Here is a 27,667-nt window from a genome sequence, read left to right as displayed (position 1 = left end):
GAGCCTATTCTGCATGCAAAGGAAACACCAGCTGCCTCTGAAAGTTTCTGTTGCAGGAGATATGGGATGGAAATAGAAGTTTTAGACTATATGTATGTTAAAGTAAGTAGAATATGTTCAGTTGTTTTCTTGGTTTTAACATAGGCACATAGGCATGTAGGTCTGTATAGCTAAGGATGTAAGTGCTTACCAGTATTACAGTATAAGAGTTTATTAATAAGGATTTGAGTTCGGATTTACAGTCTTGGAGATACATACATGATTATTTCAAACATGGCAGACATTAAATTCATTGTTTAGGAGATCGTCTCACTTAGAATAAATCTTGCAAGAGGGGAAGCAGCAGTTGCAGAAGTTGTTAGAATTTGATGTCTGAGTGCACTTCTTCCTTGTGTCAGTCTCATGTATCAGAAATGTAGAGCTGATTTGAACTTTTTGCAAACAATCAAAGAGAGAACACTTGTAGAAAAAAGCAGTGGAACAGTTTCTCTAAGGCTAGATGTGGTATGCCTGAAAGATTGCTCCAGCTAGTGTGGCAGGGTGTGATGTCCAGAGGTTCCCCGTGCCTGGCCGTGCCAGGGGAGGTCAGCTCTGCCCTGGTGGGATGCTGCTGGGGCACTGCGGCTCACAGCCCCCTGTGCCCATCCCAGGAGGGGCTGGCCAGGGCAGGGCTGACAGTCCAGGGCAAGAAATGAATGCTGCTCTTGCTGGGGGGTTTTTGAGAACAGCTCTGTGGCCACTAACCCCAGTTCTGCTTTCACAGCTTCCCCCAGTTCTTGTGGAGGAGGGGCAGCTCTTGGGGAGGTTTAACTCTGCTCACTGCTTTTGAGACTGAGCTTGCCAGGTCATTCATATCAGGTCACTCCGGTTTCCTTGTGTGGGGACTTGCTGTAAATTACTGTTAATGTCCCATGAAAAACTGGTGGAACTAAATCTGGCTTCATTAGATGTGCTTCACTGGTGTCAGTTTGCTGTTGTAGTAGAGCAGAAAGGTGTCTATGGTGTGCACTGCTCCATGATGACCAGAGCTACACTCTGGGTTAGCTGAGTAAAACTAGTTCTCCTTGAATAACTCAAGCTAAGTCAGTAAAAGCTCTGTTTTAGTGATGCAACTGCATCTCAGCCGGGGGTTCTGTGTTGGCCTAACTAAAAATACTCAGTTAATCTTTGCTTTTTAAAACCTCAGCTTGATGTTTTACTTTAAATGTGGCTTTTTGGGAAGGCTAGGATTAAGTAGAAACAAGATGGTGCTTTTGGACTTGAGCTCAGCTTTACAGAAGGACACTCAGAAAAGTACAGCCTTATCTGCTCTCAAATATATTTCCTTTAATTTTTAACTTTTAAATGGAACTTTCACAGTTAAGTCAGCAATTGCCCATGCTCCAGGTGTTTTACAGATAGCAGAAAATGTAGCCTTATTTCACCTCTGGGGGCTAGGTGAGCAGTTATGGCTCCACTACCTCTTTCTTGATAACTTCTTGTTCCAAGCTCCGGTGCAGTGCATCTGTCTGATCAATACAGCCCTTTATTTTCCCATCCTGCATGAGCAAGGGCTGGACACAGCAGATAATCTGATGGCAGAGCTGCAGATGGCTCTGTGCTGAGCAGACACCGACAGTGAGGGCTTCCTCCTGCTCTGTGTGAGGCAGGAGCACCCAGCTGCAGCCAGCGCTGGCAGCCCCTTCCCACGGAGCTGAGCTGGGGCTGGCTGTGAGGAGGGATTCAGGGATTCTGCCTCCTGTCCGTGAGGCTTCGAGAAACTTTGGGGGAAACAATTGTAGAAAGCTTCTGTAAGATCTTAAATCCATCTGAGAACTTTGCAAAGTAAAATCAGCATTTCATTGTGTGACATCAGCATGAAAAATACGGCAGGGTCTGGACTGAATTTGTATCAGGGGTCTGGAAGTTATGTCTGTTTCTGCATTTATGCTGTCAAGTCTGTATTATGGCTTGCATCATCTTGGTGTTAAAATCCTGCAGCCACTTGTTTTAATTTGCCCTTACAGTGTTAGTATTCTTGAGTCTTAAATTTAGACACCCATGCAGTTAATTGTGTTGTATTTTTTTTTTGTGTTCTTAGGTGTAGGCTATTTTAAAGCTTTTAAATCAGAGTAGCATTCACAGTAAACACATAAACATGAAATTATGCATCCTTTTCCTAATGTGGTTTCTTCAGGGCAAGATGTCTCATTAGCTGAATATTCAGGGTAACTGCAGTTATTTCATTTGCCCTTAAGTTTTTTGTGGCCATTCTTGTACAATTCTTGTAACATGTTTTTCAGGTTGGATGAATTGTGAGTTTTAAGGCAGACTTATAATTAACTTCTTTTTGAAATCACTAGCATATAATTCCTTGTTGGCCTTCATTCTAGTTGTATGGATCGAAATGCAATACAGCATTTGCTTCTCTGTGTGGGTATGACCCCAAATGAAATTTTACATGAGTCAGAATGTTTTCCTGTCTCTCAGTCCGAGATAGGCGTCACACTTCTGCTCAGTGTTTTTGCAGCTCTTACTGTGGTTATTCAGCTGGTTTGTGTCTCAAGCAGTGTCCAGAGCATTGGTGGCTTTGATCTCACTGTTATTGCCATCCTTTCTGAAGATTCTTTAGAGCCTCATTCATTCCTTTGACAGGAATTTTCTTCACCATTGCTGTGTCTGTGTATATGTATTTTTAAGCCTGGTTTACTTTAAACAAACTTTTTTTGGGTTTTTTTTGAGAAGTGGGCTGAATTAAATGGGCACAGCATACTGCTGCTGCTTCACTGAGGGTGTCTGGTGAGTTATTACACTGCAGGTTTGCTGGTGACTGGTGCAGAATGAGGCATCCTGTGGGCAGCCTGAGGCCAGAGGTGCCAGTCCCGTCCCGTCCCTCTGTGCCAGTCCCGTCCCGTCCCTCTGTGCCATCCCATCCCGTCCCTCTGTGCCATCCCATCCCATCCCTCTCTGCCGTCCCATCCCGTCCCTCTGTGCCAGTCCCATCCCGTCCCTCTGTGCCGTCCCGTCCCTCTGTGCCATCCCATCCCCCGTGGGCTCGTGGCAGTGGCAGGGACACAGGGACACAGGAAAGATGTTGTCTGCTTCTCTTTTAACAGACTGGCCAGGCCACTTTGTGAAGTGTCTCATTTTTCTGTGATTGATCACACAGCCTTGATTAAGCCTTTTCAGAAGCACCATGAAGGCGAATCCAGGGTGTTGCATGTGACTTCCATCAGTGCCCAGTGGGTTCCAGCAGTGGGTGCTGCTGGCATCACATGCACTGAATTACAGAGTACAAGGTGTACCTGTGGCCAGTGGCTGAGGGTGAAGAGCCTGTGAAAGGGGATGTGTGGAGTACAGCAGGAGCTAACAAGAGCTCTTCCCACATGCAGCAGCTTAGGGGGCTGAACAGGCAGCATTTTGATAGCTGAATACTGATAGTATTGTCTGGGTTAATAACAGCTGATTATAACACATCTCTCCCTCTGAATGACATTTTGAAGAGAAGGTCAAGTACAATCAACATAAAATGTAGAAAGCTGTGTTTTTAAAGGTGTAGGAAATGCACAACTTCTAAACATTTCACGTGTTTTAACTCCTTAAAAATGTTTTGTAGGACAATCGTACCCATTACAAACTTGGAATATAACTGTTGTTTAATACATTTGATAGGTTAAAGTAAAACTGCCTTTTTTGGCCTTGATGTCAGGCCCAAGGTGTAAATTTGCAGAGTGGTAATTTTCTCAGAGTTTCAGTGTATATAGATATCCTGTGTTTGGGATTTAGCTTTTTTAGCATCCTTTTGAAATAAGGTAAAGTTTCAGCTAAATGTGAGTCAATGGAAGTTTTTCCAGTGGCTGAGGATACAGCTCTTGCTGCAGTGAATCTGTGTGGGATGCTGATGGTTTTTGATTGTACCTTGTACAATCACAATGTTTGGCAAGCTACATACAAGCTGCTTTTGTTGTTGCAAGCCCCCAGGCCCGAGATACAAAGAATATCTTGTAAAAATGCTTGAAAGAAGGAAAGAAGAAGGGGGGGAGGGAGAAGCGTTTATATCCTTACGATTCAAATGTAGTGGGTATTTATAGGGATATTATTTATCTGACTTTTTCTCAGTGAGCCATGGTTTGAGGAGTTTCCTTGTGCGTGGTGAAGGATGCAGTGCCTTGTCTGCATAACTGTGAGCCAGGATTGCAGAGCCAGTGTCAGTGCTGTGCAAACTCACAGTGGTGATATCCCAGGGGGTAGCTCAGAGCCTGGGTCACTGCTGTCCCCTGGGTACTGTTTGGGAGCTCTGCTGGTGGCTTGAATTCCATGAGACAGGGCTTTTGATCTTCCTGTGAGGTCAATTAACTATGTGGGATTGTTGTTCAGATAAAACATTAATACAAATTGTCACTTATTTCCCCTGCTGTACATCATGATATAAATTTCTTTTAAAATTATTTCTTTCTAAATATCTGGCCTTAAAATCTACAAGATGTTTATAAGTGGCTGTTGCCAAGCAACAAGACAAAAATACACTCCATGCCCAAAGAGTGCTGCTGCCTTTAAGAAAATTATAATTTCTGTTTGGGTATTTTTTTTTTTTTTTTCAAAATTAGTGATTCTGTTTCCCTCTGGCCCTAAGAGAAATTAAGATGAGTTGGTCAGAGGTTTTGCATCAGCCCCCTGTCATGGAGACACTCTACTTTCCAATCCTCCCTGGTTACTTGGTATTTTTATGAGAGTAAAGTCCTGTCTGACTTTTCAGAGTGCAGGCAGCACTCTGATAACAGGGAGTGCAGTGTGCCCTTGGGACTGCCCATGGATCACAGGATGGGTGGCACAAATTTTAGTGGTTTCAGCAGTGGAAGAAACAAGATCTCCTCCTGCCTCCTGTGTGAGTGATCATGATCTCTTTGTGGGAGATCCAGGCTGGTCAAGTTAAGACTTGTGTTTGCTTGTTACTCAGCTGGCTGTTGATCTGCTTGTGTAGAGCTTATAAAAACTAAACTTTGCTGTTTCAAGTATTTCTGGGCTCAGTATTATTATCTTTGGTGGTGGCACTGTGCGCCAAGCATAAGGGAAAATATAAAGCTGAAAGGAAATTGCTCTTACAGCATCAAATTGTGTTTTCAGAGCAACCCCAGGCCAGGAAATCCCAGAGCTCAGAAATCCTTTTGTAATAACTTTGCATTTTGCCAAGATCAGTTCAACACTTCTGCAGTGTGAGCTTTGATGACTTTGTGCTGTTTGTTGTTATGCCTTACTAGCAGAGACTTCTTTTTCCAGCCTAACAATGCAGCCTGCTCTCTCCAGGTGGCCATGTTCAGTCAGCAACAAGTTCACATTGAATAATTTTGGTGAAATTTGGCTTCGACTTTCACCAGCTGTTGCTGTTCCACTGGCTCCTTCAGCTGGTGCTGCCAGGATTGGCAGTGTCTCTTTGATCCAGACATAAATGAGCCGCTTTATTCCTGCCCAGACCCAAGGTCATTCTTGAAAGGGAGGGGGGCAATGTCTCTCATATTTCTTTTCATGGTTAACATGTGAAAGACTGTGGTTTTTGAGGCTGTCTGGGAATACAAAAGGAGATGATCTCTGCTGCAGTGAAAATCATACCAGTTCACTCATATGTGTAGGTCGTGCTGAGAAACTTGGGACAGCTTTCTCTGAGTTGAGATTTCCTTTTTCCTTCTACGATGTTGATCATTTAATGAGCTCTTCCAGCTCTTAGCCAAAGAGCTGTTGAGCTGGGAAGATAGCTGCCTGTACCTCCTTCTGTGTTTGTAGTTGTGCCATGGAAGTAGAAAACTATTTGCCTGCTGACGAGACTGCTGAGCCGCTTGCATTGCTAATTCCGTTTTGTCAGCAATGTCAATTAGTACTTCAAGAGGTTAATGTCTCAAATGAGAGGCTTTGTGAGTCATATGGTCTCATTTGATAGATAATTGTTATAGTCTGCTGATTTCTTCATGTGATCTAAGATGAAATCACGAGGTGTGACAGAATACTGGGATTTTCTATTATATTTTCTTATTATGTAAAATTGTAGTAATCCAGCCAACCTTCTGACCCACCAGTAAGACGTGAAAACTTCTGTGTTTGTTTTCTGCTGTGAACTCCTTCAGAGTTGCTTTATAGATGTCTATAAGCTATTGACCAGCTTGTCCTTCCTTGGACGAAGTACAGCACTCCCCACTTCCAGGGGGTTTTGGAGATGCTTTTTTTTCTATGTTGGTCTGCTGAGGCTGGCAGAGAGTCTAGGCAGGAATCTGAGATCTGAAACAGTCCTGTCATTATGCACTTAATTATTTATTGTTCTTCTGAGTTCCAGGACATCTCCTTGGTATCCCTTCTGTTTTCATTCTGCCTTTCACCCCAGTGCAGGTGGGGCAGTGCTCCTGCAGATGCTGGGCTGGAGGAATCCTCTGCTGGAGGTGGGAGGATGTGCTGTGTGTCCTCCCCCCAGTCCTGCACCTCCAGTGAGGAGAGGAGCTCATCAGTGTTCAGCCAGTCACACCCACAGAGAAAGGATAGCAAAGCTCATTTATTTGAGCCAAATCAGTACTGAAATATAAAGTGCAAGTGACACTAGGGGTAAGTTTGGGCTGACATGCAAGGCAGCAATATTTATCTAAAATTTTGGTTCTTGACCTTTCCTTGAGTAAGTCATACTAGTACCTCCCCAGTCAGAAGTTTTATTTTGGTGGTTCAAAATTTGCCTTGAACTACCACAAAGAGTAATGTATTCATGGATCATAATTAGGATGATTAAACTAAAGTTCATTTAATTCTTGCTGTAATTTATATTGTCATTTCAGTGCTAGAATTTTAGACAGCATAGTCATTTTAATTTTAGAATTTCCTTCCCTCTTTAGAAGGCTGATTTGTAAATCAGTGGCTCTAGAAGTTTATCTTATTTAGCCTTATTCTAATGTCATAAACTCTGTTTTTATATACTAGTAAATAAAGAGGGATGAATAGCAGATACCAGAGTTAGGTATTTCCCAGGAGAGGCCCTTGGTCCTGTCTCCAGGTGGTTTGTTTTCCTCTGTAGGGTTGGATCCCAGTAAAGGCTAGGCAGCAATGGAACTTTAATATCAACCGATTATATAAAAGATAGCATGAAAATCTGTTTTTGCAAACCATTCTGCTACGTTAATGAGGTGAGAATGTTATGAAATGATTCAGTACTTATAATTAGGAACATCTCTCTCTTCCCTCCCACCCATTCCTTTCACCAGGTGTTTTCTTTGGCAGGGATTTAAGGCTAGGGCTGGTGCTGGAGATGAAAAGCTGCAGCCTGGCGTTCATAGGATGGCTTTAGTATCTGTAGGCTCATGTCGTGGAAGGTTTGCTGGCTGTAGTAGCTCAGTTTCTATGGTGATCAGTTTTCTGCTTTCCTTTTCCCTTCTCTAGACAGTAGAAAATGTGCAGTTTTAGCTGGATAAATTAAAGATGCCTGTTTCATGCTGCCATAGATCTCAGTCAGAAACTGCTGCACAGCGTTTGCTGCTTCAGCTCATCAGCATTTGTCTTTCAGGCTGCCTTCCTTAGGTCAGGAAACTTTTCTTTTTGTAGCCTAAAGGAAACCAGCCTGCTGACCTCTTTTGCTAGACACCATTTAAATGCTTTCCTCTTTCACATTTGCTTTGCTTTCTGTGAATTCCTTGGAAAGAATATCCTGTCAGAAATATTGGGGATGGGGAACTTCTGCTGCATCTTGGGGATGGAACCTGGTCAAGTGTGGTAGGCATTTAGTCTTCAGCTGTGTCTAGTGCTGGGCTGTCTTTTGTTAAACTGAAAAAGATTCCCTAATTTCTGGCAGGGTTTTGGTTTTTAGCTTTCTTATTTGATTGTTTGGTTGGTTTTTTAAATAAAAGCATTCTGAGAACAGGTGTATTGTGCTATGTTTGGGTATACAGCTCTTATGAATTACTGATTTTAGGATTTGAAATTATGATGTGAAATTGAGACTTGAAATTGCTATTATATGTTTTATGGAGTTGTGCAGAGTTTTTTTGTTTCAAAACAAGTGGAAAGGAAAGAAAACATTGTTCCTTAGCATGCTACCTGACTTTAATATGGCAGCTCTATTATCAAGTCCTGTTTGATTATTTTGGACTTATTATGTAGTTTCTGTGGGTTTGTGCTTGCGTTGCACATACACTTGTTAGCACAGACCTTCATTTCACCTCAAAGTTCCCTGCTTTTTGAATTGGGGATACAGAAGGGCTGAAAACAACTAATCCAAGTGCCCAGACCATGCCCTCTGCTGCTCCTTTCCACCGTTGTTACACACATTGCTCTGTGACTGGCAGGAGCACATACTGAAGAATTGTTTTAGGAATCTTTTGTTTTTCAAATAATTTATCTCGTCCGGAGTGGGGAAAAACTAAATAATAATAAAGTAATAATAAAAACTAAATAATAATAAAGTAAAGCAGCACTTCTGCACTGAAAACATCAGCAAATATGTATGAAACTATCAAAGCTCAAAGAAAAGATGGCACACAAGCACAAATTGACTACAGAGAGCAAAGCTTATTGTCTTTGTATAAAGTAGATTCTCAGGGCTGGCAGTAACACCCAGTGATGATGGAGAAAGGCCAGGTGTGGGAGCATGACATACTGTGGGAATGATTGAGGTTTTATTTATGTATTTCATTATCTTTTTCCTTTCACTGGGTTTTTGTGTGTGGCATAAGCTGCTCGGGAGCTCTCGGGGTGGAGGCAGTGCTTTAAAGGCTGCCATGTGTTAAGGGCACAAGCCAGTGGTTTAAAAGGCTGCTGTAAATTACTCGTGTGCAGTGTTCCTAAGGATTGCCATGGGTATGGGAAACAAATGACTTCCTGAAGTTGAGAATTATTGCAGGCACTGAGCTTCCAGCTGGGCAGGGGCACTTCCCTCTCCTGGCCAGGGGCTGGGGCGTCAGGGTCCTGCTCCCCAAACTGCTGCTCAACACATTTTATCATGCCCTGTTCTGCAACAAGAGAGCAATGTGAGCTTTTTCATGAAGTCTTGCAGAAAACCCCTAGCAGAAACAAGCAGTTTGTAATTTTAGTGGTAAACTGGGTTAATAAGTGCAGAAAAAAACCTTTCAGCATTCTTTGCAGCAGAGGAAGCTGTACAAAAATAAGTTGTGTAAGATTAGGTGGTGGAGCTGTATGACCAAATACAGTTTTCTCTGCCATCAAATGCCATGCTTTGACAAGTACATTATAGTTATTTTGAAATTAGTTAGTGGACTGAGAATGTTTTGCAATGAGGTGCATGAGTGCACCTCCAGAGCCAAGAAAGCTGCTTTGTTTGCAAAGGTTGTGGGTGTGGTGTGATCTCAGTGCTCTCTAGACATTGCAAGAACATTAGTTCAGGAACTTTAGCACATTAGAAATGTCACAGCCTTTTCCTTTTCTACTCAAGAGCTGTTTCCATGTGTGTGTTTGCATGTGCATGTGACTGTATAAGTAACCAGGTAGTTTCCACACATCTTTAATTGATTCTTGATTATGAGGAAACAATTGTATCTTCACTCATAGAAAAATATGAATATCTTGCTGTTTTTGAAAACAAATAATATCTTTGCACTGGGTCACTTCTATGAAAGGAGTTTGTATGAGAATGGTCATAAATGGGAATCTGGTTTGTTATTGGGATTGTTTTCTTTATCTGGAGACCTTTTCAACTAAATCTTTTCAGTTTTTTTTTCTTTTGGCATTCTGGATATAATCAATTTTAAACTAGCTCTGTTTGTAACTACAAAGGAAAGAGCTTTTAACACTTGATTAGGCAGCTTTGCCTAAATTAACACAGATGGGCTGAAGTATTCTCTTTGGGGAAAAAGAAGACAAAAATGGTTCTATAATGTTATGCTACAAATGCATTTAGAGCCTACTCAAAAGAATTATTCCACATCATTTTTTTGGATAGACAAGTTTTTGATCTTTATGAAAATGCTGTTTTGTTTTTTTTTTTTTACTTTGTAGATTTTGAGCATTGAGTGTGTATCTTAGAATACCTTCTGCATGGAAAATGCCTTTTTCTCTGTGTAGGCATTAAAATCATGCTTGTGTAGCCTTTTATCAATAGGACAGGTTATTCACCTCAGATGTACTAATTAACTTGCCTCTTGCTTAAGGGTTTGATTGTTAAACATGTATTTAAAAAATAATAAAAAAATAGTGTCAATTATTTCAGTGATTTAACTATAGTGCAACCAAGGCTCACTGATCCTTTGCTGTTGTTCTTGTACTGCAGTATGCCAGGGTTTGGATCCCTGATCCAGAGGAGGTCTGGAAGTCAGCAGAACTTCTCAAAGATTATAAACCTGGAGATAAAGTCCTCCAGCTTCGACTTGAAGAGGGCAAGGTAAGTCTGTGTATTGTTTGTGGGCTGATAGTTCTTGTTCTCAACCAGAGACTGATGTGTCTATTGCAGGAAGCACTACTGCCAAAATATATCTGTATTTAGGTGTGTGCTATTTGTTTTGTCCACTCACTTTCTGCAGCATTTTTTTGGTGTGATGTTACTGTTTAGTTACAAAAATCAATTTTGCCTTGTTTTTAAAATAAATTAAAAAGCAGTTGCTTTTATCCACTGCCTGTTATGTTCAGTTGCATCATCTTTTTCTCCTTATGCCATTAAACGTATAGCCCCAGTTTGCTATTCCAGGGAGACAGGGTTGCTAGGAGAAGTGTTGCAGAGAAAGAACTGTGACTTTTGAGCTGAGCATAACCAGCAGAAAACAAAGATAAAAATAAAGATTAAAAAGGCAAGGATTAAGGGCATTACAAAGAAGATGCCGTGTGCTGTGTTGAGAAATGATGACATGTCCATGTACAGCTCACATCATTTTAACTGGGTTTTTTCATGGAAATAGGAGGTAAATAAAGTGATTTTAGATCTAGAGACATGCAATTAAAGCATCTATATTAGAGATGAATTTATATCTGAAAAAAGTTCTAAGTAGCATTTCTTCCAGTCTTTGTGTTCTTCAGGGTGTTCTGTCAACGTTCCCGTGCTTTGTTATCATGTATGAGGGTGGCTAAGGATTGGTGGGAATCTTCTTTCCCCGGCTGTTCCACTCCAGAGGAAAACAATAGAGAAAAACTGGTTAGATTTATGATATAGCATATTTTGGGTTATCTAATAAAAGGATATGGCAGCAAAAGCATGGGGTTTGCTTAAGTTATAGTCCAAAAAAGTTGGTATCTTTATACAGTTGCCTGTTGTACATATAGAAAACCCCTCTGGGAAATTTTAAATTACATTTTTGGAGAGAGAACTGCTAACTCAGATCACCAGAGAATTGAAATCTTGCATTGTGTTTTTTTGCCTTGGGCACGTTTTGCTTGGAGGAATGATTGGAGGTTCTGAGTGAGGAGAGCTAACCAGCAGCTCTCTGAGGTGTGTCCCTGTGATTTTCAGGACCTAGAGTACTCCCTCGACCCGAAGACGAAGGAGCTCCCGCCCCTGCGCAACCCCGACATCCTGGTGGGTGAGAATGACCTGACAGCCCTCAGCTATCTGCACGAGCCCGCCGTCCTGCACAACCTCAAAGTCCGCTTCATAGACTCCAAACTCATCTACACCTATTGTGGCAAGTACTGTCCTTACAGAGAATAATCCTCACAGGGTTTCCCCTAGACAGGGAAAGTTATCTGTGGATATGCCTGCCTTTGACTTACAATCATTTAGTGACAGGGCACGCTGGACTGTCCTTGGGAAATCACCATGTTTGTGGTCATTAAGAGATTTCAGAATATTAAGGTTCAGAGAAAATTGACTTCACTGTGTGTTCCTCTAGCTCCCCAATGGACTCTGTTTATAAAATGAGTATTCAGTAATTTTTGCTTCCCAGCAGGATTCCTGTCTGGTTGGTGCTCTCCTTAGGCTTGCTCAGTTGGGGTGGGTGGGAGGGGCTCACACACTGCAGATGCAGGAGCTGGCCTTGATCTTTGGTGGATTTGTTAAATACCCTATAAATGCCTACCTGTAAATGCCTACCTCTACACTAAGCTCCTCCATCTCTTTTTTTGGAAGACATTAGTTTATTTTCTTTTTCATGCTTTCCAATCAGGGCAACTACAGAAGTGAATTTGTAGCAGTTCATGAGCTAGTTCTTGTTGTATTACAGTTACAATCAATCTTGGTTTTAAAAATAACATTTAACTCACAGCAGAGGTTAGCCAAATTTGTAATTACTGGTGGTATTTTCAGATGGCCAGAACGGAGGGAAGTTACTTAAATAATCACTTTATCAAAAGTGCAAAATTGCAACGGAATGGTCTGTTTTAAAAATAAACATTGTGAGGTAGTTTAGGCTTAAAATTTAGATTTGATGCTTCTGGGCATTTTTTTCTGTGTGCATATGTTTCTTTTAAATCTCAGTGTTTAGTCAAAATACACTGCTAGCTTTTAACATAACTTTGCAATAAGACAAGCAGCAGGTTAAACATGTTGTGATGGACAGACAGAGACATTAGCATCCTGCTCACTCTGGCTGCTCCTAATCTGCACATCTGTTGCCAGCCCTGCTCTCAGCAGTGACCAGACCACAGGGGACTGCATCAGGCTGTGCCACCCCCTGCTTGCAGACTTCACTCCACATAGGAGTGGGTGATGATTCACACCACATCTCAGCCAGTCATGCAGTCAGAGCACAGAATAATTGAGGTTGGAAGAGAGCTCTGGAAGTCTTCAGTGAAGCTTCCTCCTTAAAACAAGTCTGACTAGATCAGGTTGCTCAGGGCTTGGACCAGTTAAAGTTTCTGGGTGTTTGAGCATCCCCAGTGATGCCTCTCTGGGCAGCCCCTGCTGAGGGTGCAGGCTGTGGTCCCAGCACTGGGAAACCACCCCGGTTCCCCCAGTACAGACATCATCTGTGTTTCTTTCCCAAGTGCCCCCATGGCAAAGCTCTTGTGTGAAAGGGCGTTTGTGCAACTGGAGCCCCATGGTCTGCTCTTGTAAGGGGTTTTCAGTCTCAGTTTCGTGGTCTCTAACACCACCACAGCCCTCCCACAGGCCCATCCAGACTGTGTCCTGGCAGACAGGCTCTGTCTTGAGCAGCTTTTAAGAGGCTTTCAAAAAGAATGTGTTGTCTGCTGCTTTTGTTTTGCTGTGTTTGGGAAAGCATGAAAAAGGCATGTTTCAAGTATTCCCCAGTGCAGCTGGAGTTGTGGTTTTATCATTTCCCGAGGGGTTGGGAGGCCTTTAGCTGTCCATGGCTGGGTCTGCCAAAGGGCCTGGGATGGCAGAGCTGGGTCAGCTGGTTTGCCTCCAAACAAGAGCCAAGTGACTGTGGGAGCTGCTTGTTTGTCTGTCAGAAATGTGTGGCTCCAGCAGTGTGGGGTTCCTGGTGCTCAGGGAGGAGGTGGCAGGGGTTCAGTGAGGAACGTGGTGTGCAGTGATTTATTCACTCGGGATGGAGGCAGGTGTGTGTTGTGCTACAGGCTGAGCAAAAAGAGTTGGCAAGTCAGCCTCTAAAAACCTGATCCTTTGGCCACAGACATCCACCTCTCAGGCTTCTGCATTAATTCCCATCCTGCTGCAAGGTACTTCCCCTCTGCAGGGATTATTGCCCTGGAGCTCAGCCTCAGGGGGGCTGCATTTCCCTCCTTGGTGTGACTCTCACATTAGCCAGGTTAGTTTAAATAGCCTGTGAGGGTGCTTTGAGCTAACCCAGTTTGTGCAGCCCAAAGGAGACTAAAACCACTTCAATCCATCAAGAGAATCACAGTAACATATTCACAATAGTAGGACTAGAACAGGAATGCATGGATGGACAGGTGTCCAGGGCACTAAAAATGAATTCAACCATGCTGTCTTAGTGTAATATGTCAAATGGATATCAAATCCTTTAAAATTTCACTTTGAAGTAATTCAAACTTTTAAACAGAAAACCTCCTGATTTCCTTATTTCAAGTCAGCCTTTCACCAGCGATCCAGAGGTGATTTTTAACTTTGCTTGACTGTTGGAAACATGAAATGAGGAATTAAATGAAGGAAGTTGAAAAGTTATAAAGGGAAATTTGAATGCTTACATGGAAAAACTGCTATGGCTGTGATGAAGACTCAGTGAATCTTGCTGGTTAGTTCAGACTAGTAGGAAGTACTGCCTACTATGCAGGACAGCAAACTTTAATTGAAATTAATAAATTACTTACGTTTATGTCCAATTTGGCCACAGATGGGTCAGTATGCTCAAGATAAAAGAATTAGATAAGCTTACTCTGGCCATTTTTAAAGAGGAATGGCACAAAGAGTAGCCAGAGTTCAACTTAGTGTAATTGTAAGAACAAAAACACACACAAATCTGATTAGGAAAGGCCATATTTCTTAAAATAGCAATATGATTTAGCGGAGATAAAGAGAAGTTATATGTAAATTAATCTGGATTATAGCCCTGTGAGGCAGACTGATTTCAAAGTTCTGCAGAAAGCAAACAATTCCTAACTCACTTGTTTTGGTTATTTCCAGATGGTAGTTGCTTGTAGATTTTACAGATTGCTACTGAAGTTAAGTGTTCTAATATGCTGGAGATTTGTCACGGGGCTGCTTGTTCCCAATTCAAGGGTCTATTTTTGCCAGCATAACCAAAAGCAGGAGGGAATTGTTGGAAGTCTCACACAGATTTTTGTAATGTCTCTTTGATGAGGCTTGCAAGCCTGAGAGGCTCAGCTCAGTGGTGCACTGTATTTGAATTTTTACTGCCTTTTCTAAGAGCAGATGTTAAAAATTGACACACAAAATATTCCTCGAGTCCCATAGTACTGAGGTCGCTTCCTGTCCCTAACCTCCACTCTTATTTTTTGGTTCATCATTACAGCATTAGAGCTTGGCATAAATGTTTATAGAGGTTTTTCACTGGAGCTCCTGAGTCATTCCAGTGAAGTCATGGCTGATGGAAAAACCCCAACTATCCTCACATGGGCGTGTCGAGACATAAAACTTGCTGTGTATTTGAGGAAATAGATCAAGGTCTCTCAGATCTCTCCTTAAAACATATTCTCTTGTTTCATGTTTTTGTTATGGTTTATGCTTGATCTATAGATGCATAAAAGGGTTTGAAAATTGGTTGATGCTCCCAGCAGCAGTGCCAGGCTGTAGATGCTTTCATTTCCCTTCTCCCAGCTTTTCCATGGAAAATTTCTTAGATAGACATCACAGCTCTGTAATCTGCACAGAGCAAAGAGCTGGGATCAGCACTGAGGAAGTCTGTGTGTGTAAGAGTGAATTTCTGAGTAGATTTAGAAGCAAGTTGAGTGCTATGGAAGCGCTTCTGGGGCAGGTTCTTCGGGGTGGATTGTGCAAGCATGCTTGGTGTAGTCACTGTGCAGCCATCTGCAACTGCACTGGCACATTTAGGCACCAAAATACATATACAGAAGAAGAAATTCTGTTTTTAAATTGTCCACAGTTAAAATTAGAGGAGTTCTTTTTCCCCCTTATGTCCTTGTCAAGGTGAGGAGGACTTGCCATGTCAAGGGGGCACAGTGTTCCTGTCACAGCTGGGTCTCACATGGTCTCACTGATCAGGGTTTCCACCCCTGCACAGAGCAAAAAAACTTTACCTTTTGAAATGCTGCAGAAAGTTATAAGGAATCTTCGTCAGATTATCCCTGTGGGTAGAGCAATCCTCATTCCTCATGAAAAAGAGAATTGTCCCAAAAACGTTTGAGGTCTCACTGTGTGTGGCAAGGAAGTTTGTAAAGAAGTAAGAGTTAAGTTTTCCTTTGCAGGGAGAGTAAAAGAATGGCATGAATTTAGAAGTGCTGTAGTGATGAGTGGTATTAAAAAAACCCCGATATGTGTTTAACTGGTGTGGGAAAACTAGAAAATGGGAGGTGTGAGTGCATTCTCAGATGTATCAGATGAGGGTGTTCTGATGCCTTCTAGAGCTATAATTGCCTAATTTCCTGACATGACTGAGTACTGCTCTGTGTCAGCCCTGTGAAATATGTCTGCTGTTTGTTTTTTGGATGCCTTTGACCAGGAGGTTGTCCTGCCTGATTGCCGGAGATGCCCTGGAATCCAAATTACACTGTGTCTATACATAGTTGCTTACTACGAAAACTGAGGATGTTATTCTTCCACAACAGCTGTAGGGTTAACACACTGCACATACCCAAACTGGAGTCAGTGAGACCACCCAGCAGTTGTACTTCATAAATTACAGTATCGTTGGTAATTCAGAGTAAAACACGGGGAAATACAATGCACATTCATTGGTTTAGTGCACTCAACAGGCAGTATTTCAAGGCTGCACATTCTGAATCTCTTTGGATTGTGCATGCTAGCTTTAGAAAGGGCAGCTAGAAAGAAAAGGTGAAAAGTTGTCCCTGATGTGTTTATCAGAACAGGGTAGAAGTAAACTTGTGGCACTCTGTGTTTGCAGAACTATATTCAGAATAAATACCTGTTGAAGTCAGTAATATCAGATCCTCGTTCTTTAACATTTTTAGAAAGATTAGAACATTAGTTGATGTTAAAACCATTTTTGGTTGGGTTTATTTTGAAACAACTATTAATAATTCCTTTTGTTCAATTTCCTTTGTAGGTATTGTTTTAGTGGCCATAAATCCTTATGAGCAGCTGCCTATCTATGGCGAAGATATCATCAATGCCTACAGTGGCCAAAATATGGGGGATATGGATCCACATATCTTTGCAGTGGCTGAGGAAGCATACAAGCAGATGGCCAGGTTTGTAGTTTTGAAGTCACTGTTTTTCTGAAAGGAATAGAACAAAGTTTCTGGCTGATGCATGTCTCTTTAATTTATAGCTTGTGAAGTATTTTGCAATGTCTGTCTTTTATCCAGTGTTTTAGTACATTTCACAAGGGGAAAAGTTGCCTACTGTTAATGAACAGTAAAGCTTGATAAATGATGTGGAGATCGTGGCCACTGACACTTAGCAGGAATTACCACAGATCTCGTCAGTATTTAGGTCTAAAATTAACCCTGTGCTTTATATGATTATGTTTTTAAATTTGATTAGCAAAATAAGGAGATACTTTTTGGTTGTTGGTGGATTATTAAAGAGAAATGGGCCAGGTTCTTAGCTGTTTTGTGTTTGTATGTGATACTGGCAAGAGAAAAGAAATCACTGGGCTTAGGAGTGCTATTATAGGCTCTGGTTGTGTCAGTAATGTCCCAGCTACGTAATCTGCCTGTGGCTGTTGTTGACTGAAATTAAGAGGGAGCAGAGGGAGGATTGCAGAGAGTGCCTGAAAACTGAGTCTCTAAGGACAGCAACAGCTGTGCAGGAAATCCTCATTTTGTTAGATGTTGCATCAAAATGAACTTGTCACCCAAGGGCAGTGGTTATCAGAAACTTCTTCCCCTTAGCCCCAAGAGCCTGCAGTTAGGGGAGCTTTTGAAATATTTCATTTCTAGGATAAAGATCTTTTGGGATACTGTGTGATTTTTGGTTAACAAAATGCTCCCTGGTATCCTCACTGGTTAGCTTCAAGCTATTGGTGTAGTTTTCCTTGTTGGCAGTACAGTTCATAATCAAATTAATCAAGGAAAACACTGAAAGATCTCTGGATTATTTGTGATGGCCCTTAAGCTATATTGCAAGTGAGGGAGGCAAGGGGAGAATGGGTTGAAAATGATAAAATCTTCATGTTTGAAATCAGCTGTCTGCTCATTTAAAAATCTTTGAGAGCTACAATAGATAAAATGTTTGTCACGTGCACATCTGAATACGGTGATCCACAATACCCAGGCAAGAGATAATTTCAAAAGAAAACAGTTCAGTGCAACATTTCATGATTTAAGGTAATTGCAAAAGAGCCAGTGTTTCAAAAATACCCTTGTCTTGGTTTAACTCCAACCAGCAACTCTGTACCACCCAGCCATGTGCTTACTGCTTCCCTCCCACACTGGCATGGGGAAGAGAAACTCATGGGTTGAGATAAGAACAGGTTAATAATTAAAATAAAGTAAAAGAATATAAAATAACAGCAATAATAACAATGAAAAGGAAAGAAAGAAGGAGGAGTAAAAACAAAGGAGAAGTGATGCACAGTAAAATTGCTCCCCACCTGCTGGCTAATGCCCAGCCATTCCCAAGCAGCCATCAGCTCCCCAGTTTGTGTACTGGGCAGGACACTCCTGGCTGTGGAAAATCCCTTGGCCAGCTGGGCTCAGCTGTCCCAGCTCTGCTCCCTCTCAGCTCCTCATGCACTGCTCCCTGCCAGAGCAGGAGAAGCTGCCACGTGCCTGCCTGCAGGTGAGCCCTGCTCAGCACCAGCCAAGCTGTCACTGTGGTGTCCACGTTATTCTCATAACTCCAAAATGCAGCACTGCACCAGCTGCTAGGAGGAAATTGCCTCTATTCCAGCTGAAACCAGGACAGCTCTACACCCACACTGTTGAGTGGCAGAGATATTTGCCTTACTTCCTTTCTGTTCAGAAAACAGACATGTTATCTGGTGTGGAAATACAAAGGCAAAACTGTGTGTTACGATAGTCACATCATCTTCATGTGTTTTTCATCACTGTTGTTTTAAACAGACTTGGTTCTCAAGTCTCTCTAAAAGCTATACAAAATAAAAAAGTATTAATCTTGTTTTATGTCTGAGGCTTGGTACAGTGATCTGAAATTATAGTCAGTGATGGCTGTCGTCCATATTCACAGAGTTTTTGTTCTTAATATGAACCAGTGGAAGAGGTTGGAGAGGGATCTCTCCAGTGGCTGACTCTCAGTCCTGACTGAAGTGGGCTTACCTCTTACTGGTGCTGAAATGTCAAATTGCTGGGTCACCTGTGCTGTGTGTGCCTGTGCAATGGAGGTGTCTGTCTGCCACCATTGGCATTCTCTGCTGGGGGCTGAGATTTTGGCTCAGTTTCCTCTCTGACTTTTCCTTTTCGTGTTAATTACCTGCTCTTCTTCAGCTCTCACTGCACCCTGCGGCAATTCTGCTGTCCTGAATAACAACAAACAAGATGTGGTAGGAGTTCCTTTTTGAAACAAATGATGAGAAGTTGTATAACTATTGAGATTAGCTTAAATCAACCTTCTGAATTATTGAATTAATTACTTTATGTGTCTATGTTGTAAACAATTTGTTATTCTTTTATGACTAACTGACAGTACTTTCATAGTTGCAAAATGAAACCTGGGCACACAATGCAACTGAAAAAAATTCTCTGCACTGAAGTAACAATTTAACTGTTTTAGCTTTTCAATGTTTATTTGCTTTTCTATTTGTTTGGGGTTTTTTTGGCTTGTTGTTTTTAGGAATGTTTTCTGTCGTTACAACATACTGGTTTTGGTAATTGAATTTAGTTTTCTATTGCTGCTTACAGTTACTAAATCTCACCCTTTAACTTCACTGATGTTTTTTATACTCTGAACAAATCACCTTTTACTTCTGAATTATGAAGTTAGAGAAAAAGGACTCCAGTTTTACATTTCTGCAGTTGACTATTTAAAAATGAAAATCAGATTGTCTGTGACTGCTGTATTAACATTTCAATAAGTGCCTTGCATATTCATGCAGTAGCTAGTCACATGGCATTAATCTGCATTTATGTGTGTAATTGGTGAGATTTATTTTTCTCTTGTTTCTGATCTTTCCGAACTCCATGTTTAAATGATCACTGGAATAATTAGTCATGATGCTCCTATCCTTAAGGCTTCAGTGAGCTCTTCTAAATATTTACTCCTTAGGTCTTCTTGTTAATTTATAATTTAGTGATTTAGAGTTTGTTCTTTCCAGCTTCATTGCTTCATCTTCTGCAGCTGAGAAACTCCATCCATGTGCATGGTTAACTAAATGATCTCTGGAGCCTTCTTCAGCCAAAGAAAATGCCCCTTGGCAGAAATCTGGAAAGCCAGGGATTAAATATTTGCATTGTGTTCTCAGAAAAAATACAGTGCAGAAATGCCCACTGGAGTGACAGGGATGGATGTGGCTTGTTCATGAGAAATGATACACAGCAATTGCTTGGGGTTCACTGCAGTGTAAAGCAGCACATAAAGATACCTTTGCATGTGGCATTTCCTGCCTGGTGGGAGCCAAATGATGGGTGCATGCTGCTGGGGAGTGGTGGGCCTGTTGGAGCCTCGGGATTTGCTCTTCCTACAGCAGTTCTGTCAGCAGTTTCCAGTGCAGGGTTAGTGGGAAGGAGCACGGCTTTATCCATAGCCAGCAGTGCTTACTTGTTTGCTTGGTAGCTTCTTGTCTTTTTTGGTGCAGGAAAACATGCACAGCTCTTAAGATTAATCTCATTTTGGATTATTATTTCTTTCCTTTGCCCCCTTCCCTTCTCTTCCTCCCTTGTCATCTGTGTCTTTGTACCTTTTCCTTTTCTCTCTCCATCTCCTGCTGCTCCTCTGCACAGACTGACAGCTTTGTTTCAGACACTTTTCGTCTGCTGTGCCTAAAATAAGCAGTGGTCTAGTTTTACAACTGCACTTGAATTGTGTTAGGCTTAGGGTTCTGAGTGCTTCATCCTTCCCAGTAACTGCACTGGTTTGGGTTGTGTGAGCCTGCAGACCACAGGTTTGTGAGGGTTTGGAGCAGATTTCCTGCTCTGTCCAAGGAGTGTCCCAGTGGGGAGGAGCAGGATCGTTTGGCTGGGGATGTGCAGAGTGGTTTGGTTCTGTAGGTGCAGCTCTAGCAAGCTGTGCTTGTGCAAAGAGCTGGGACCTGCACTCACAGGGCTCTCCTCAGCAATGGCAGTGTGTGTTCTGTGGATAGCTCACTCCATTTGAGTGAATATATGGAACTGTTTAAGGCAGATGAGTGATGTAGAAGGAAGAAAATTATTATTGCTTTTTAAAATTTAAAAATTATTATTATTTTTGTCCCAGAAACATAAACCTCAATGTCAGCACGTGGGTGTTTGCATGTGTTGAACCCTTTGAGCTGCAGTGCATGCCACTTTTGTATGTCAGTGTTTCCAAATTGTTAACAAAACCCAAATTCAGTCTTCAGTTACCCCTCTGTGCTAACTATGAAAATTGAAGCAAAGCTTCAGTTGCCAAACATTTTATCTTTTATTTTCAATTACAACTTCAGTAGGAATCAGAACCATCAGCAGGTGTGGCTCATTTTCTATGTAATGTTCAATAGAATATTCAATACATTTTTAACTCTATGGTTTGCAGTAAGATGCTGATGATTGTACTCTTGAAACTGTTAAGAACTGCATTAATGTATGAGACTTATGATTATCAGTTTCCTAACACTATTAGGGAAAAAAAAATTACTCCACAGGATTCTTTCCCCTGCCTACTGACAGTATATTGCAGTAATTAAGATAATGCTTTTTTTTTTTTTATCTGCACTTTGTTGGTCTGATTTGTTCCATCCTACTTGTGGTTGATGGCAGATACAGCAGATTCAATTTAATAAATTAACTTTGAGATTTCCTTCTGATTAATTAGTAAAGTTGTCTAGCATTGCTTAAGCTGAAAGTAACCTCTTCAAACAGAATTGCATATTGATGAGTTCCATCTAAACCATAATAAATACTGGTGTGGAAAACAACAGTATTTAAAGCATCAATTTCCAGAGTTTTGTTTTTTCTATTTGGACAAAGTATAGTGATTTATTTTGTGGTACTGTGTAGCTTTTTCATTAAATTACCTTTAATAAGCAGTCTGCCTTTCTGTTTTGTCAGCTTTTCTGTGTGTGTCTGATGGCTTTCACCTACAGGAAGATATTTTTCTCTCACTTTTTGTTCAAAAGGAAGCTTGGTGAGCGGTTGAGTAGGTGTTTTGAAAGCATCTTTACTCAGAGTCTCCAGTTATCCCAGGCATCCCAAGATGATGTCCTCTTACAAAAATGCACATTTGATCAGCTGCTTCTTCTGTCTAATAAATGGATACTGTATTTTCCCCTGCCAGAAGTCATGGCAGGGATGATTAACAATCTGTCACACGTCAGATCCAGTTATGGAATGAGAGCCTGCTGTGGTGGGTACTGGACAAATGTACAATGACCTTCCTCCACTTATGGCCTTGACATAGAACTCCTTGAGTTAAATATCTGCCTTGAGAAGAGATGGTGTTTCTGAGCCCCTGTTGTTAGAGTGCAAAGGGAAAAATCTTCCTTTCTGATGGGATGATTTTGGAGTAGTGTCTTATACTTGGAGCCTGACATTTTACGATGTTACAGGTACAAGGTGGCAGATGGGGGAATCAACTTGATACAAGGGACCTACCTGTCCAAGCAGTGATTGGTTTTAGGCAAGGAAAGGGTTAAGTATGGCTGTAGCTGGAAGCTGGAGTTCATGTGAGGTGTCCTGCTGGTAGCTAAGCAATGAGCTTTCCTAAACTGTTGCAGGAGTGACCTCTGACTAATCCCCAGATAAATCAGTTGCATAGTGCTGGCTCATCTTTGTGCTCCTCTGGAGTGCAATCTGTCATGGGTTTGTAGCATGTGCTGACCTCAGTTTCCTTCATTTGTATGTGTTGGGAGATGTTACTGACAATTCATTATCTTTTCACCTTTTGACATTTTTATAGTCAAGAGCTGTGTTTCCTGGATGTAATTATAATGGCAAGTGGTGCATTTTGTTAATTAAAAAAAAAGACATCTTCTGGTTGTGAGAGTGTTGCAGAATGCTTTTACCAAGCTGTTGTTAAAGAGAAGCAAAGATTCTTAAGAACTTGAGCTGTTTTGGAGTGGTTGAGTTTGCAACTGGAACAGACTCAGGAGAATTCAGGTTGTGAATAATAATGTTATTTCATTTTTGCTTTGCACATTCAATGAGCAGATGCCGAAGTTCTTTACAGAGGAGATCAGCATCCTTACTTCCATTTTGTAAGTTCAAGCAGACATGGGGATTGGGAGGGCAGCTTTGGTGAGTTCACCAAGGTGGCAAAAGCAGGGTGTTGAGCCACCGAATCAGAAGTCCTGATCCTGTGTCTGCTGACTTGATGACCAGCTTGACAATAAAATATGTGAGAACAGAGTACGTAGCTGATAGTGCAGTTCAGTTCAATGCTTTCAGTGTACAAAAATGAGCAAATGAGCTGCATTTTTCACCCCCTCCTTTCCTGCAGCATTAAGGGATCTCTGTGCCAGGTAACATCTATTACATAATAACATTTGCTTTCACTGAAGGTTTGGTGTCTTCCAGGCACGTTACAAGCCTTACCAAAGCCTGTCTCCCCTAATACTGGAGTCTCGATTTCTGCTTGTGTAGAGATGAGGCAGAGGTGGTGTGCTGTGGCCAGGCCTGGATCAGCCCAAAGTTGGTCCCAGCACTGAGCATCCTGTTCCTGGCCCTGTGCTCAGAACATCCTCTTTTCTCCAGCAGCTAAAGACATCAGTGAGAAATGCTGTTAGGCTTAGAAAAACAAGTTAAACTGGAAATATATTTAGAAACGAGATTAAAGAACGTGGTTTATTGTACTGATGTTTCATGCTTATTAAAAGTGAATGCTTCTACAAAGAATCAATTTACTGCTTAGTCAGGAGCGATTGTTATGACTCAAGGTTGCAGCTGAAGAATTCTCTGAATTGTTAATGGGTGGCATCTGTGAAGACTGGGTTGTGTCAGGCCAGAGCATGTTAGATCCAGGCAGTCGGAATAAACCAATGGATACAGTGTGTGAAGGTGGAACAGACACAGAAATGTGGCTGCTGTTCTGTGCTTGCTTCTGGGGCAAAGCACTTGTAACTCTCTTTTTCTTTTGTTTTCTTTTGCTCTTTGCCCATCACGTCTCTACAGAATGGTTCAGAGCACTTCAGTCTCTCATAATCATCCTTGGCCCTTAGGTAGCACTTAGCACATTTTAGCTGTTTTACAGATGTTGTCTTGTTAATCCACACACCAGCCTTTGAGGGTGGAAGAACTAAATTCTCTGTGTCAGTCAATTTTGGGCTGTGCCAGTACAAGTGAGTTTGGAGGCTTTGGCACCGGGAGCCGCGGTGGCTCTGCAGGGAGAGAGGGGCTGTGCCTGCTGTTCCAGCAGCACTGCAAGAAGGCAGCTTGGAAAAGGGTAAGGATGGCAGGGGTGAGGGCAGAGACCTGTCAGGCTGCCTGGTTGCAGGAAAGGTGACCTCCCAGGGAGGGAGAGCAGCTCAGCACCTGCAGAGATGATGGCAAGGTGTGCTTGTGCAGCGTGGGCTTGGGAGCAGTTGGAAGGTGAGAGGACAAAGCAGGGGAAATTTCCCATTTTAAGGAGGTCACTAGCCATATCCAGAAACAGGGGATAACAGAATTTATTTAAGGCTGTGAAGAACTTTGTGATTAAAATAGTTTATTTGATGAAGGGCAAGATGTTGCCTCCTGCCCCGTAAAGTGAGAGGTGCTGGGAAGGCAGCCCAGAGCTGGCTGCTGCTGCCTTCCATCAGTCCAGGAGCATTAGAAAACTGCTGAATGAATTCTTGTGTGTTTGTTTATTTATTTATTTATTGAACAGTTCAGTTACTTCTGTTTGAAAAGCAAATCCTGGGTTTGTAGAGTTGCCAGGTTTTAAAATGGCTTCTAGCAGATGCTGGCTGTGCTGGGCTGGGTTTCAAAGGCCTTTGCACTGAAGGAGTGCAGCTGAGCATGCACAGCCTCGTTTGCTGCCACACAACCCTGCCCTTAGGCAGAGGTGAAGCTAAATATATTGCATTGACTCGTGTTAAACCTCCCAGCACTGGTGGGTTTTACAGCTGCCTTTTATATTAAGATAAGTGGAGAAGCAATTTTGGGCTTCTAGAAAAACAAGTAACTGTAACAGTGGGAGCATCACAGAAAAGTGGAGCACAGCTGCCCAAAAAATCAACCTGGGAGCTACTGTGGGAGGGGACTGGGAGGGCAGGTCTTGAGGAGAGCACAGGCTGGTGAGTCTTCAAGAAAAAGCTAAATCCTTGTATCACTCCAAAACCACATTTTGTGCTGAAAAGAGAAGAGTGTCCTGGAAAAAAAAGTGTGGCTATGTTTTGGTTTCAAGTTTACAATCACTGGTAACTTTAGGAAGCACGATTTATTTCAGCATTTATTTAAATCAGACATATTTTTAGTGAGCCTTCAGATGAGTTGTGCAAAACCTTATTCATCTTGTACCATGGATGCCAGTCCTTGGGGACAGGGCTCCCTTAGCCTGCAGGGGCTGGCCACCAGTGGCTGGGAACATCCTTCCAAATTTCTTAGTAAGTTAATCAAGCTGCTTTCTGTGAAGCTCACAAAACATTCAATACTGCAGAGAACTCTTGGCTGTGTATTGCTGCCTGATGAAATCTGCTGGGTTTCACAAGAAAGGAGTTCAAATTTTCTTCTGTGGATAATTATTCCAAGACTGAATGAGCTGTTTGGAATATGTGGAGTATTAGATGTATTTTTCTATTCTTTGATTCTGTGATTCCTATAACAGCAGTTATTTGGGAACATCAGTAAAGCAGTTACAGTGATATTTAGCACTTTCACGCTGATTTATTTTAAGTGCATTGTCTAAATTTCATTTATTTTGGCTTTGTTACCAGTGCCTCATGGTGAGGGAAATGATCATTAGTAAACAGATTTTTTTAATGATACTGTCAAAGATCTGTGAATGTTCTGACTGTAGATGCTGCAGGTTATTTTGGTCATGTGCTGTCACAAATATGCAATGGAGATGCTGAGAGATTGCAGAAATGGGATGTTTACTTTGGTCAGGGTTTTGTTTATACTACTGGAGACACTAAATCATGTCAGCTGCATATATGTACGTGTATCCTTGAGAGGTTTGGAAATCTGCTTTAAGGTGTAAAATATGAAACATAGCTTAAACTAAGTTTTTGTTGGTCCTTAGTTAATCCCGTGTCTCCCAGAGAAGCTGCACCTGCTGAAAGAACAGCAAGATTTCAAACCTGGCAGCATTTCAGAGTGGCTCCTATCTGATCTTTCAGCAATGTCATTAGTTTTTAGGTTATTTTCTCGTGTTGGGTCTCCTGCTGCCATAATTCAGCTGTAGGATGGCAAAGCACAAGGTTCCTTTTCTGTCTTTGGGCATGACGCACGCTGATGTTAGTGGTACTTGTGTGTGTGTGCTGAGAACAGGAGCTCTCCCAAATGTTCCCTGAGTCACAGGTTCCTTCCCTGGGAGTTTGTCAGGTACTTTGATCATTGAAAATTCACTGTTTTGAAAATGTAAAGCCATTTCAGGCTTACAAGTCTATCTCATCACCACAGAACTGCAGTAGAAGAGCAGTAGTGAGATAAAGAAGACCAAACTGTCACTGCCAGATTAAATAAAAGCTATTTATTGTGTACTTGCATTGAAGCAGTAGAGGGTTTTAGTTTTTGAAAATCAGAGAATTGGGTCTTTAGCAACAGTTTGTGCATTTTTGAGTTAAATAAAACTGAAATGGTCATATGGAATGGGGTTGATACCCTTACCCATAAGCTGTTATTGCAAAAGAAAAGAATAAAGCAGCAGCAACTCCACAAGGGGAAGAAAATAAAAGGGGAAAAAAAGAAAAGCCAGGAGATTTAATTACTTAACCTTTTAGCTGTGAGGGGGGAAGATGTCCTGAAGGTGGTGGCCTTCAAACCACCCTGACAAGAAGCTTCCTTAAAAACATCAGCATCTTGGCAGTGTCCTCAAGGTTAACAAACAGATTATTCAGGATCAAAGACAAAGTAAGTACTAATGTTCTTCTCATCAAATTGCCCTGTTATTTGCTTCCTTCATCATATATTAAGGATCTTGCACTCTGATCTTTTCTGCCAATCTCATCTGTGTTATGACACGGAGACAATTCAACTTTGAAGTAGTTCATCACAGGCAAGCATTTCAAAGTCCACATCAGAATCTTTTCAAATCAGCTGTTAATGATACATTTTTTCCAGGGAGAGGTGCTGGTAGCTTGGGTATAAATGGATTGATAGGAGTATTGAGGTTGATGTCAATAATTTCTGTATTCCTTTTGTTGTCAGTAATTCTGTATTCCTTTTGTTCATTTTCCCAAGCTGATGTTTGTGTGGGGGCTATGCTTATATACATTTATTTAACGTTATTTGCTGTGGAGTCATGAGTCTGAAAGCCAAGATCAAGTGATACGTCTGATCCATCGGTCATAGGAAGCAAAAAAAGCACAAAAAATGTTGTGCTTTGATGATTCAGTCAGATAGCTTAGGGCTGCTTTAATCCTCTCTGAAATGCTTATTGATACAGAGGTTTTTAACTTTTAGTGTTCCTGCTTCAGAGAGATTTTCAGTTGGTACAGAGAAAGAAGGTAAACAAAGATATCTGGAAGGATTTTTCAGTCTGCATGTCTTGACTATCCTGATCTGTTTGGACAGTTTGCTGTGGAAGTGATGACTTTGATGCAGTAAGCTGTTTTGGTTTTGTGGGCAGCAGCTTAAGTGGGTGCAGCGATCTTGAATGAAAATTGTTTGAAAATTGGCAACTCTGCCTTTAATATTAGCAACTTTGTTGCTGCAATTCTTGCACTGGTTTTTCTTTTTTGCCTCAATTTCTCCATTGGTCAACTGGAACCATGAAAAGCTGCCCTGGATGACGACAGCTGTCAGTGATGGGTCAGTGTTGTTGCAGAGCTCTGTACAGATTGGAGGTGCCCAGTGACAGTCTTGCTCTTGCTTCCAGTACATCTGACAGCTGGGACCTCATGAGAGTAGCAGTTCCTCCACACTGAGCTCTTCTGAAAGCACCTACCATGCATTTTTAGAAAATATAAAATTTCAAGTAACCAGTGTTATAAAAGCATTGCATTAAGGTACAGGCACATCCTCAGCAAAGGGT

General features: G+C 41.7%; 1 protein-coding gene across 8 annotated transcripts in view; it reads left to right on the top strand.

The window, feature by feature from the left end:
* MYO5A (myosin VA) overlaps positions 1-27,667 on the top strand; it is a 97,016-nt gene that overhangs the window by 10,208 nt on the left and 59,141 nt on the right. For all 8 annotated transcript variants that reach the window (XM_063412361.1, XM_063412359.1, XM_063412357.1 and 5 more), the window contains exons 2-4: positions 10,226-10,336; positions 11,396-11,567; positions 16,527-16,671. In XM_063412361.1, the coding sequence (XP_063268431.1) occupies positions 10,226-10,336; positions 11,396-11,567; positions 16,527-16,671 (428 nt within the window). The remainder of the gene's footprint in view (positions 1-10,225; positions 10,337-11,395; positions 11,568-16,526; positions 16,672-27,667) is intronic.

This window comes from Prinia subflava, chromosome 15 (genome assembly GCF_021018805.1).
Source record: "Prinia subflava isolate CZ2003 ecotype Zambia chromosome 15, Cam_Psub_1.2, whole genome shotgun sequence".
NCBI lineage: Eukaryota > Metazoa > Chordata > Aves > Passeriformes > Cisticolidae > Prinia > Prinia subflava.
Note: the sequence above shows the minus strand (reverse complement) of the source record. Positions and strands in the feature narration are given on the sequence as shown.